The 13,372-nt window shown below is 42.6% G+C and overlaps 1 protein-coding gene across 12 annotated transcripts in view; it reads left to right on the top strand.

Moving 5' to 3' along the window:
* FYN (FYN proto-oncogene, Src family tyrosine kinase) overlaps positions 1-13,372 on the top strand; it is a 214,445-nt gene that overhangs the window by 167,266 nt on the left and 33,807 nt on the right. For 10 of the 12 annotated variants that reach the window (XM_086707604.1, XM_086707605.1, XM_086707606.1 and 7 more), the window contains 5 exons: positions 1,333-1,431; positions 4,164-4,267; positions 5,240-5,389; positions 8,015-8,179; positions 11,227-11,406. In XM_086707604.1, the coding sequence (XP_086563730.1) occupies positions 1,333-1,431; positions 4,164-4,267; positions 5,240-5,389; positions 8,015-8,179; positions 11,227-11,406 (698 nt within the window). Of the gene's footprint in view, positions 1-1,332; positions 1,432-4,163; positions 4,268-5,239; positions 5,390-8,014; positions 8,180-8,599; positions 8,756-11,226; positions 11,407-13,372 lie in introns of all 12 variants that reach the window. The other 2 variants (XM_086707614.1, XM_086707615.1) reach the window with 2 other exon arrangements.

Below are 13,372 nucleotides of genomic sequence, written 5' to 3'. Positions count from 1 at the left end.
CTGCCTCCAAGGACCAAAACAGGAAGGAGAGACGGCACTGGACCCCTGCCGAAGAGCAGTGTGAGAGGTCTCCGTATGCTCAAGGACAGTAGCATTCTCCCCAGCCCTCGCGTTCCTGGCCACGGGCTGGCGCAGGGTTCTATGGGCACCGTGCGTGTTGGGGCCCCAGCCCCACGTGTATGTGTGCAGAGAAGCACACGCTCCACCCCTGCTCTCTGTCACAGATGCAGCGCCATGGGTTCAAGCACGTGAACTCTAACCATGTGATAGACCCATGTGTTTTCAGCTGAGCGTGGTGCTTATATAAGCCCCCCCCCCGCCCCGCCATGTCCTCCTGCCCACAGTTCTGGGAGTCCCCACCCCCACCCCAGAATGAGACAGGCGATCGCATGGAACACCAGGCTATATACCATGTGGTGAGACTCAGAATCCCATTCCCTGGCCAGTTTTTGTTCTCTCCCCGCACTTTTACACACACAGCTACCCCCAGCCCTCCTCTCCTGCCCACCAGACTCGGGTCAAGTTGATGAAAGAACCTGAGGTTGAAAATTTCTGAACAAGATTTAACCTATTGTCTTTATTCTTCTACCCACTTGCTTGAGAACAAGCCAGACAGGTATTCAGAGGAGGCTTTCATCCCTTACTGGGCCTCCTGACAGGTTTCCGTTCTCAGATGCTCTGCAGCTCTAATGTTTTTCTTTTCTTTTTTGGTGCATCTTGTAACGGCTAACAGAATGACACTAAAGCCAACAAACGGTCTGCTTCTCTCCAGCAGTACCAAAGGATGTTGTTACCTCAGGATGTGAGACGACATAGACGGTTAAATTAGCAGTATTAGCACATGCTTCATTTTCCTTCTAGCCTTGCTGAGATGTAACCGACACGTAACACTGTAAGTTTAAGGTCTACAGTGTGATGGGTGGACGCACGGATATGTTGTGAATGTTTACCACGATAATGCATTCTCCTCTTCACGTAATTACCATTTTCTTTTTGTTGTCACAGGGTTTTTCTAAAGTAGCCTGAGGCTGGGTTCCCTTCCCCTCTGTCCAAACTGGGGACACTTACCAAGCAAAATGCCCCCTCGCCCCAAGAGAGTTCTCTCATGGCCAGGGTCCTACATTGTTAATTGGCAAGTAAGATAAGAAATGAGAGACCCGCACCGGATTCAACTCACACTTGACTCAGAGAGTAACCGTGTGACCCTTACAAAGAGCTGGGTTGGAGTTTGAAGAAATCAGGCAGTGGAATGAGTAGGAGATATGGAGTCTGTAACTGCAGAACATTGAAATGGTCAACACATTCACTTCCTTTTCTCTTTGTTCTCTGCAGGGAAGGAGATTGGTGGGAAGCCCGCTCCTTGACCACCGGAGAGACTGGTTACATTCCCAGCAATTATGTGGCTCCAGTTGACTCTATCCAGGCAGAAGAGTAGGTTTTGTTGTTTTCGCTCAACTACTTTTAAAAGTTAGTTGTCACAGTAACATGCTACTAACCTTGTGCAGGAGGGAGAAGAAACTCACTAGAGCGATTCAGGGTTGAGAGAAGATAGTGATGCCGCATGCCCCAGGCACTGTGCTCTGCGTTTTGCCATATCTGTGTAATACTTGTGCTGTTATTAACTTAATATTTTTCTTTATGACTGTATCTTAAAAACATACTGATTTTGAAAGGGAACTTTGTATCAGAACCCTAAATGAAAGCCCAATATTAGTTGCCGTAGACCGAAAGTAACCGGAAAAACGTGATGAAGTTCTGGCTAGGGCACATCTTAGTAATGTGAACCCAAGGTTTTAAGCCTATAGTCTGCTGGAAAATAAAAAAGAGCGAGGGAGAGAGAAAGAATGGGAGTGGGGAGGGAAAGAAAAAGGGGGGCGGGGAGTAAGGGGCAAGGGGGCCAAATAACTATTAAAGATGAGATGGAGATTCTCTTTCTCAGTGTAATCAGAAATATTAAAGGAGCACCGAAAAGACTTACCTTCCACGTGCCAGGTAGAAGTGTCTCACATACAGCATGTTCCACAACTCAGGAAGCTCTCGTGATGCATTTCAAATGCTGCTTTCCTTTGAGTTGGGGTCTTGGTTGGTTTCCTTGATAGGAAATCGTGACTAGCAGTTAGTTGGACCAAGGATTTCACTGGCTCCAGTTTTGGAAGTTGCTCAGTAGGCCGAGGGGATTCTAGAAGGGACAACCATTGTTCTTCCTCCTGACCTGTGGGGATTCATGGGCACTTTCAAAAGGGGGAACTATTAGAGTGGCTTGTGTGTGGTTACCCCCATTTCTGAACTGAGGGGAAGAAAACTGGCCCGTGACTCCAAAACTTGGGGACCTGCCCTCCTCCCTGACACCCTGGGGACCTGCCTCTCCTGGTGGTCTTGCCTTACCAATAAGGGAGTCGAGAAGAGTCAGCCATGAAGCCCAGCCTTTGGCTCTGATATTGCATTTTGCCCTGGATTTGTTTAAGCACTGCAAGGAGGATTAGACGCCACACCCCAGCCAAATCCCCAATTGGATCACTGTCTTGCCTTTAATTCCTTTGTATTTTCTCTAAGAAGACCTGTTTTGTTCCCCACTCTCAAATACTCAGTGGTTCTGCACTCCTTTTTTTCTCCTAGTGAGTGTGTTTTATCATCAAAGAGTAAAGAAATCTGTATTGAATTTTTATTTTAGGGCAGATTTGCAAACATCTTTGTGTTCTTTCAGAATAAAAGGTACCACTAAAAGGTAGCATTACTTTGGTTTAACTGGGAACATACCCACTATATATTTAAGTTCTATTTATAATGATCAATTTTTAAACTACTTTGTTTTTAAAGAATAAATTAGCTTTTTAAAAAGATAACGCATATGGTTTTACATAGACAATTAATTGCCATTATCTTAAAATGCCATTGTTTTGGTTCAATCCATTGTTCTAACTGTTCTCTCTTCACCACTGCTCGTGTTTATACTGCATTTTAATTGGGTGATTGATGCCAACCCAGAAAGTCATTTCTCATAAATAATTGCTGTAATTCTCTTCATACCATCTAGTGCTAGGTTAGGACTGTCGCACAGTCTGGTGCCTTTAAAAGTCACTGAGGAGCTAACTTGCAGTGTGTCTTTTCTTACGATCGGTGAAGCTCTTTCATTCACAAAAGAATTTGACAGTGAACGCATAATAGCTATGTTCAAGTATAAGGAATTAAAATTTCATTTTAGAAACTGGATTATTTCACAGTTGAATATTCTAAAATTGTTTCTACGCACAGATTCCAAATGAATGCTTGCGAATTCTTGCAGCACCTCGTGCTGACCCATTTAACTCCCTGCCAAGCCATGGTTAGGGCTGGAGAGTGCAGGGGAAGGTAAAAGGTGAATGGCAGAGGTCGTGATATGACTTCACGATGCCTTCCTCATGGCACTGGAGTGTCACTACGGGGAGAGTAGGACACCGGTACACCCAGTCATTTCTCAGGACGTGCTCGTTGACTGTGCACAGCGACCTGTTCCTGCAGCGGCACCAAAACACACGTGTGCAGATCCCCACCCACCCGAGAGGCAGATCCTTTCAGTCACCTAAGTCCTCACCCTGCTGGACAGGAAGAGACTAAAAACTGACATGCACAGTCCACAGCCATCTCAAATCGGGGGTGGTTTTGACAATTGTTTTCAAAGTTGCTGTAGGTATAAAGTGACTGAAAATACCATGTCTTTGTTCTGTATCCATTGTGACTGGCTTTTTTTTTTTTTAATGCTTGATTAATGATCTGTGTATAGACTAAGGCTGTGCTTTGTTATTTCCCAGGGGGTGTAATTATGCTCAGAAATCCGGGGTCTCATAGATGTGTGTGGGAAGGGTCTCCTGCAGTTGCCATTTCAAAACGAGGTCTTAGATTTCTCTTCTCATAAATGCAGGTGGCGGTTTTAACACAGACCAGTTCTTGTCACCTCTGAAGGGAAGGAAAGTCACCCACCGTTCAAATCTGACTTTTTTTCTTTGAAGAATGGTAGAGGTGGATTAGGGATAGAATCAGGAACAGACTGAAAGGGAGCTAGATGAAGCTAGGAAAAAGTATTATAGGGGAATGCTAAGGATGAAATCAGAGGGAAGGGGGGGTTGCTATTCCATTTTTGTAAATGATCATTACAAAATGTTCCCCTCCCTTGATTTCATTTAAAGGTGGTACTTTGGAAAACTTGGCCGAAAAGATGCTGAGCGACAGCTTTTGTCCTTTGGAAACCCGAGAGGTACCTTTCTTATCCGTGAGAGTGAAACCACCAAAGGTAAGATAAGGAGTTGAAGATGTTGGTTGTCATTCAAATCCGTGGATTAGTCAGAGGGGATGAAAGGCTTATCTCTAATGTGCAAGGATTTTTAAATGGCACATACCCTCCCTGCCTCGTGAGCGAGTCCGAGTTTCAGTTTTTCCCTCCAGGCTCTAGAACTGCACACGGTTCCGGAAGGACTACAGAGGCTCAAAAGCAAAGCCCTTCTTCCTGAAACAGGGAGCTGGGCAGCTTCGCTCCTGCAGGCGCACAAGATCATAGAATTTTCAGCTGTTCTTTAGAATTACGATTTTCTGAATCTCTCTTAGTTCCCCAGGCGCCAGTCCTACAGGTTGTTTTTGCATTCCTTTTATTTTTTCAAAACTGAGCACTGCTCTTCCTCCAACTGCTGGCCCTTTCATCACTGAAACACTCATTAGAGCCCACAAGAGGAGCCGGGCCAAGGGAAGGGACTTTCTACCTTGATCTACCAGACATGGTTATCTGCTCCCGAGAAAGTGTGGCAAATCAGAAACAGGAGGCTCCCTTGTAGGGAAGCATTCCTTCCACTTCTGTAGCACACGCTGCCCTGCCTCTGCGACACTCCATGGGTGAGGAAGACGAGGAGAGCGCCCCCAGCCTGCGGGGCTATTGTTCTTCATCCCCTCTCGGGAGAGTTGGGTCTATCCCGTGTTAGGCAACGTGCGGGTGACGGTACTGAAGAGAATATTGTAGGAAAAAATCCAGAAAGCTTTCCTTCTCACGAGTAAAATCACTTTATTGCTAACATCTTCTGACATTTGCGGGAAAGAGGTGTTTTCTTCTTCTGTTCCTGAGTAGAAGAGAGCGTGTTTGTGTGCACGCACGCACATACGTGTGTGTGTGTGTCCTCTTGATGATTATTAATCAGAATACTCAAGTGAATGAGACCGAAAAAACGAATGAGCTCTCAGAATGATTGGAGCTGCTAATGCCTTGCATATTTACCAGGTGCCTATTCACTGTCGATCCGAGATTGGGATGATATGAAAGGAGACCATGTCAAACATTATAAAATTCGCAAACTTGACAATGGTGGATACTATATTACCACCCGGGCCCAGTTTGAAACACTTCAGCAGCTTGTACAACATTACTCAGGTAACCCTAATGCCAACTCGCTACTAACCACTGGGACACTGGAGGGAGTGGGTAGGCACTGAGTAGGGGGTGGGGGGAGAGATACAAGCATACACAAAGGCAGCAGTGACAGTTTTCTTTGCTCACCACTCAACATGGGACTTTGCTGCATAGGATCTGTTGATGTTTTTCTATCATAGTTATTATTAGTTCCATACATTTGTCAAAAAATTCCGTACCATTCTTGTTCTCCAGATACAAAGCAGTAGGTTAAATTGTAAAAGTTGTCATCTTTTCCTGTTCCCCTGGAGTCTGTCATCAGAAACCATGACAGGAGAGAGAACAGTGTCTGGGCGGGAACACACGGAGTGTTGGGGGATCGTGTAGGGGACCCCCCAGTTCTCACTCAGTACTCACAGGAATAGCCACACATGCTTTTCATTCTCATGACCAGAAGAATTTTGCAACCCATCTATCATGTTCTACTGATCCACCAATACTGCTGTTTCCTAACTAGATGTAGACTCTGTGACCCAAAGCTCCTCCTAGATCTGTTAGGACCATTGTGTTAAATTAAACTTGTGAACAGTAAGTGGAACAGCCTCTGTCCTAACACCCATTTGTCACTGTCAGTGTGTTCCTAGAAATATGCACTTATGAGGTGTTTAGGTGTACAGTTGGTACATTCTAGTAAAGATTGTGGTCTTATACACAAGTGTTAAAATGATTTCTTTCTTTCCAAGATTAGCAAGAATACCCTGCTATATGACATACACACACAGGTGGATTTTTATATAGATACATATATACAGGTATATATCTGTATCCCATTAAACCCAGTAGCCCAGTAGTTTTTTCTGTGACCTATATATGTGTGTTCTTCAGGACAATGACAAAACCCCAAAATAGTGCATGACTTGCTCTATGCACATTCATTTTTAAAAAATGTGTGTATAATTTTTTAGCGTCCCCCCCCCAAAAAAAGCAGTCTTTTGAAAATGGAAATAAGAAATGCCTATTGATTTATCCCAGGCACTAATGAAAAAGTGAGAAAATTAAGAACACTTGGAGTACTCGTTGATTAGGGCATTGGATAGCTCTAGTTTACGTGATTCTAATGAAATATTTGGGAGAAATGGAGCAGAATCTCTCCCTGAGCTTAAGTGATACACTCAAAATGCCTGCATGTGTCAGAATTTTTCAAATGCCAAAATATATTTCATTACAGGCAAACATCAGCAGGATCCCCAGGGTTTGGATCATTTGAAAATATTGTGTTGGAAAGGGCACCTTAATAACATCGTAAAGCTGGAAGGAGAGAAGGGATATGAAGAGCAATAGACGTTTTTTAATCTCAAAAAAAATCCATCTCGAGTTAGATTTGTTTTTATATTGGCTTTTCCTCTTCCCCCCTTACTCTCTCTCACACAATAAAATGCCTTTGCAATATTGACACAAAAATAATTTCCTGCCTAAACATCTCAGAACCTGAGTCTACCAAAAAGAAAGGAATAAAAAGAAACTAAGAGCTGGTTCCTAGAGAAAAGAGAGCACTACATGTGATTTTCCTGGATCCGAGGGGCCTTCAGGGGGTGTGGTGGGGCAGAGGCTCTGCCTCACAAGCCAGGCTTTCTACAGCTTTTGTCACTGCCCTGATTCCTTGTTCTTTGTTACCTTTTCTTACCTGACAGAGATTTCACTTGGCATTTAGGCAATTTCCCCCTTACCACTGCTAAAGTGTAAAAGGTATATTCTTTTAAATGAAGGAAGGAAGGAAGGAAGGAAGGAAGGAAGGAAGGAAGGAAGGAAGGAAGGAAGGAAGGAAGAAGAGAGAACAAAAGAAAAAAAATCCAAATAACCTATAAGTGATAACTTTTTTCCTTTTGTCTTTTTCATAAGAAACAGTTCTTTCACATCCTTGAATTTGTACAGATTTCGGTTTCCTGTCTTTCTGCTTTGAAACCAGATTTCTAAATTATACATTGGAGACTGTTAAAAAGATTTATTTTTAATGGGAAATATCAAAGAAGTGAGAGCATCTGACTGGTAGAATAGAGTCAGTTAAAATGCCAAAGAAATCACTAGAGAAATGTGACCTCTTTTTTTCCCCTGCCAGGTAGAATCTTCAGCCCTACTAGTTTATAACAGTCTAAGATTGAAGAGAAAAATCCTGTACTGAAGCTACAATTTTCAATATATTCAGACCAAAGAAAGCCCCTAAACCCTTGACATTAGAGAGGGTTAAGGACAGTCGTGCTGACATTCAGTAGTCCAGATGTACCTTTTGAAATCAGCAGAGGTATTTCAGGGTTCCAGAGACATGTTATTAGCACAAGTTGCTGAAAATGTTTTTCTTCCTTAGCGAGTATTAGAAACCAAAGCAGTCATACCTGTACCTGTATATATGTGTAAACTATACTATACCTGGAGGCATGGAGCAGTCTGCATTGAAAATGTCCTCTGTTCTACCTCCAATGACCATGTTTCAATGTGTGGTGTCTAATCTTCCAAGATGTGCGCAGCTCTCCGCCGACGTAGCACTGTTTTCAGCAACACTGTGCACTCGCTGGGTTTGTGCAACTGTAAGTGTTGTTTCACGTGTTGTGCTTTTCTCTCCCTCTCCTGCCGCTGTCCTCGCTCCATCAGAGAGAGCCGCAGGCCTCTGCTGCCGCCTCGTAGTTCCCTGTCATAAAGGGATGCCAAGGCTTACCGATCTGTCTGTCAAAACCAAAGATGTCTGGGAAATCCCTCGAGAATCCCTGCAGTTGATCAAGAGACTGGGAAATGGGCAGTTTGGGGAAGTATGGATGGGTATGCTGAGACTCAATTATTCTATTACTAGCTTTCTCATTTGGGAAGTCCCAAACAGCGAAGATGGAAGGTGAAAATAAAGACTCTATGACCAGGAAGAAGGCTTAAGTTACTCATAGTAGAGAATTATACATTTGATTTTGATTTCAAAATTCCAGAATTTCTAGAAGAGAGATAGTGGTCAAGATTGGCAAATGGCTCAAATTATGCCGTTATATGAATCTCAATTCATAAGCCAGAAAACAGTGCAAGGAATGTTCCAGCTTGCACAAATGCCTTGCCCTTCCTTTACAACTGCAAACGTTTGCCCAGTGAACTCAGTGTTGCCCTAAAGGGTAAATCACCTTCCATCTTCCCTAGTGCATGCATGATAACAGATTATAAGGATTGTGTTTTCTTTATTAATTTCCTTTCCTGTAGAGAAAGCTGATGGTTTGTGTTTTAACTTAACTGTGATTGCATCAAGTTGTACCCCACAAACTTCTGGATTGGCTAAAGATGCTTGGGAAGTTGCACGTGGTTCATTGTCTCTGGAGAAGAAGCTGGGTCAGGGGTGTTTCGCTGAAGTGTGGCTTGGTAAGGCAGAGGGCACATTTCATTTTGGCTACTTCTCAAGGCCAATTAAAAGGACAGTCTGAACAAACACACACACACAGTCATTGGGACCAAGACACTTAACCTGAAGCTAGACAGACGCAGGCCATCTAGATTTTGAGAATACGGCGATACCTTGCTGTGCTCTTCTATACTTCTTCATATGGTTGGTGAAGCAGACGCACATAGAAGAAACACCAATACAATAAGTGTCTGTTGTTTCCTCTTCCTGAGACATAGGAAGGTAAGATACTATAGATGGGTTACTATAGGGAAAGACCATGGGCTTTTATGCTCAGTGGGCCAGGGTTTGAATCATTACTAGCTGATTAACCATATCCAAGGGGCTCATTTAACCTCCTTGAGCCTCAGTTTCCTCGTCTGTAGAATTGGAATGATACCTACTTCATAGGATTGAGGATCACATAGGACAATATATTTAGAGTCCTTGCACGCAGTTCGTGCTCAGTAGGCACACATACTTCTCTTAATTCGGTTGTCATGTCATTCATTGATGAGGCTGACTGCACTGGGCCCTTCCCACTGCTTTTATAACACCCTTTGGGTCATTTACAGCCTTGCTTGGAGAAAATCCATGGGTTTGGTGCCACCCAAAGACATCTGTCAGTGAGACAGTGTTGGTGCTTATGGAATCCACCTTCTTTCTTAGGTTCAATTAAAAACAATATGGATAGGTACCTGTTTTTACATTGTAGCTGTAGGTGTGCAGGGGTGGTCAGCATTAGAAGATTTAGTACAGTGAAAGCACTTGGAACAGAGCCTGGCAAAGAATAAATATTACATAGATATGGGTGTAGCGATAAGGTTAGAGATAGACATTCAAACATACACCTATATGTGCTGTGTATGTATAAGCTACTATATAATAAGTGCTCTCATTTTTCGAGTCCACATTATTGTGTCTCTCTCCGTACTTTAACTCAAGTATCATAAAATATCTTCATGTAGCCTTCCTCTCCCTCATCTGCCCAATTTATAATTGAAGTTGTGGGTGCCAAGGATTTCAATTCAATCATTTATACAATCAGGAAGAATTGGACATTCTACAAAATTTTATTTTCAAATTTTATGATTATCAACTTTAAATCATTATATCACATTATTAAGAATTTGTTGCCCACTGAGCATAAAACATTATGTCGTGGTAGTTCGGGATCAGGATGGAATGCCAGTGAGAGTAACTGGGTTGTTATTAGAGAGGAAAATCTCTATTTAAAATTTTGGGATGCTAATAGCACTCAAATAGCAAAGACCACTTCCAGATTATCAGATTTTCCATTTATATTTAGTGGTCAGATATTTTATAAGGTTTGAATGAACTCTTTTTTAAGCCACTGTTCTTTCATAACTTAGATGTTTGTAAGCTTCATGTTGTAATCGTATGAACCATGTTTTGAACAGGGTAACAAAAGTTTACAGAAATATTTAATTCTGAAGTCAATTACATTAAATATAAAAATGAATCTTCATTTAAACCAGCTCTTTTCCAAACAGAAAAAGCACGCTCTAACTTAGCAGATTTTTCTGTTTCCCTTAGAGTTTTAATCCGAAATTGTAGGACTAATAACGGAATACACATAGAACCGGGATTTTTGTTTTTTTAATTTCGCAGCTGAAAGAGATTCAAAAGATAATCCAGTTCTACTCCTATTCTACAGATGAGGCAACAAATGATCATAAACCAGGCCTGTCTCTGTATCTACTTGACTTTCTCCACCTGTGAAGCCTAAATATTTCTGTTCCCTCTTAGCTGCTGTTTGATTTTTTCAGTCCTATAGAGGCTGTTGCTCTTGTGGCTGACCTGAGGAGTTGTCCTTACCTGGTTGAAGTTTGGGGCAAGTAGACCGTGAGCTTCTTGCCAGTGCCCATTGGCATACTTGTAATCTCACTTATATATCAGCTGTTCAAGGTCTCTGTCAAGTAGCTCACCCACCGCACACGGTGGAAAGTCGAAAGGTAACTTCCAGACTTCTTCGGTGTGTTGCCGTCTTTTTTTAAATGGCACCCTTCGTACAACAGAACTATCCTAGTTTCTTCCATGCTTGCTCTACTGTCTAAGGGATAGCGGTGGGATAGCCAGGCCTGTTCTAACCTTTGAACTTTCAGCCTTGTTAAAGAAGCATCCAAAACTTTGGGTACCAATTTGTAATCACATGCGCGAGCTAGAAAAGGAAAGTGGCACATATCAAAATCAGAAAAAAGTTAAAAGAATTACAAACCATAACACAGCTATAAGTAAACTCATGTTTCCTGTTGAAGATATTGGACACAGTCCTTACTACATTTGCTTGTCTTCATTCAACAAAAAAGGATATTAAGTTTTTCTAAGTTAAAATCTAACCTTATGCAAGTAGCTGTTGATTTAAAAGCTTTTTTATTTTCCCATCAAAAGAGGATCCTCGGTTTGACTTAACGTTGTGGGATGTGTGCAGGTACCTGGAATGGAAACACAAAAGTAGCCATAAAGACTCTTAAACCAGGCACAATGTCCCCCGAGTCATTCCTTGAGGAGGCACAGATCATGAAGAAGTTGAAACATGACAAGTTGGTCCAGCTCTACGCAGTGGTGTCCGAGGAGCCCATCTACATTGTCACCGAGTACATGAATAAAGGTCAGGCCCCACCTCGCAGTTGACCCACAGGGGTTATTTCGGGGAGGGAGATGGAGGTGCCTGCCTGCTTTTGTTCTGCTTTTCTGCATGAGTCCGGCATTCCTGTCAGGAAGCACAAATCATGTGCTCGTTAATGAAAGCATTGTTAGAACAGACCATGACCTTGAGTTTGCCCCCCAGATCCTTATGAAATGCAACACCTTTTGCACGCTGCACGTGTCAGGAGTCCCAGCTCCTCTCCATAATTAAAGCATTCATATTTAATACCCGGGGTGATCTGGAGGGCTATGATCATTTGCTGCTACTTTGAATGCCATGGCTTGTGCTAAATTTCCTTTTTCAGGGCTGAACAGTTAGTATCGGACACTGGTCTCTGGACTCAGCTTAGTCTCCATCTTCTCAGCACCTTTTCTTTCCCAGTTCTCTTCTTAAACATCAGACGAAGAAAGACATGCTTTTAAAGAGCCCGTTTTATTTTCATTCTTTCTCTGCCTCTTTCTAATCAAAGCACTATTGCCAAGGATAAGGCCCAGAATCACTTTGTTTTGGAAAAAATAGACAAACCAAACAAGAAACGGCCTTAAAAGGCAATGCGTTGTACATCAGGGGGCACCAGCATAATTTTTCCTGTCCATATACTTTCTTTTTAAATACACTTGGAAATTTTTTTCCCTGGCAGATTGTTTGTCCCTTGTATCCAGGGTTATTTGGTAAATAACTTTGATATTAAAGCATGGAAACAGTCACCGATGACCATCATGAGCCTCCATCCAGCCTCGGCACATGATTGTTTCCGCCCTGGTGTTGGTCCTGAGCTCCCTAGGCTGTTATCACAGTGGCTCTGAAGCTTCAGCTGTTTTGTTTCCGATATCTTCAAGGTCTGGCTGGCCATGATTTAAAAAGGGGAGCTAACTGCCCCACCCTGTATTCCTCAGATATTCTTTTCTTGATTTAAAATCTGTAAATAAGCGAGGCCAATGATTCTCAAACCTTACTGTGTATCAGAATCATTTAGGGGTATTCTTTTTTTGTTTGTTTGTTTTTATAGGCTTTAGTCTTTGTTTTTTAATTTCAACTTGTTTTATTTTTTATTTTCTTTAATTTACATCCAAAGTAGCATACAGTGAAACAATGATTTCAGGAGTAGATTCCTTAGTGCCGCTTACCCATTTAGCCCATCCTCCCTCCCACAACCCCTCCAGTAACCCTCAATTTGTTCTCCATATTTATGAGTCTCTTCTGTTTTGTGCCCTCCCTGCTTTTATATTATTTTTGTTTCCCTTCCCTTATGTTCATCTGTTTTGTCTCTTAAAGTCCTCATATGAGTGAAATCATAGGATTTTTGTCTTTCTCTGACTAATTTCACTTAGCATAATACCCTCCAGTTCCAGCCCCGTAGTTGCAAATGGCAGGATTTCATTCTTTCTTATTGCCAGGTAGTATTCCATTGTTTATGTAAACCACATCTTCTTTACCATTCATCAGTTGATGGACATTTGGGCTCTTTGCATACTTTGGCTATTGTTGATAGCGCTGCTGTAAACATGGGGGTGCATGTGTCCCCTCGAAACAGCACACCTGCATCCCTTGGATAGATGCCTAGTAGTGCAATTGCTGGGTCGTAGGGTAGTTCTATTTTTAGTTTTTTGAGGAACCTCCATACTGTTTTCCAGAGTGGCTGCACCAGCTTGCATTCCCAAGGGGTATTCTTAAAATACAGCTTTCTGGGCCCGCCTCCAGAGTCTCTGATTCTGGTTCTAGGGTGGGGCCTGAGAGCTTGCATTTCTAACAAATTCCCTAAGGGAAGCTCTTCCTGCTGGTCCCAGGACCACACTTTGGGAGCCACTTGGCCTGGGTGGCATTTTCCCTATGTCACTCCTTCATTCAGGGCTGATGAGAGATGAGGCTAAAGTGGTCAGCTCCTCATATGTCCTTCTTTATGACATAAAGAGAATTGCATCCCATT

This window comes from Puma concolor, chromosome B2 (genome assembly GCF_028749965.1).
Source record: "Puma concolor isolate L17-30 chromosome B2, mPumCon1.1.hap2, whole genome shotgun sequence".
NCBI lineage: Eukaryota > Metazoa > Chordata > Mammalia > Carnivora > Felidae > Puma > Puma concolor.
Note: the sequence above shows the minus strand (reverse complement) of the source record. Positions and strands in the feature narration are given on the sequence as shown.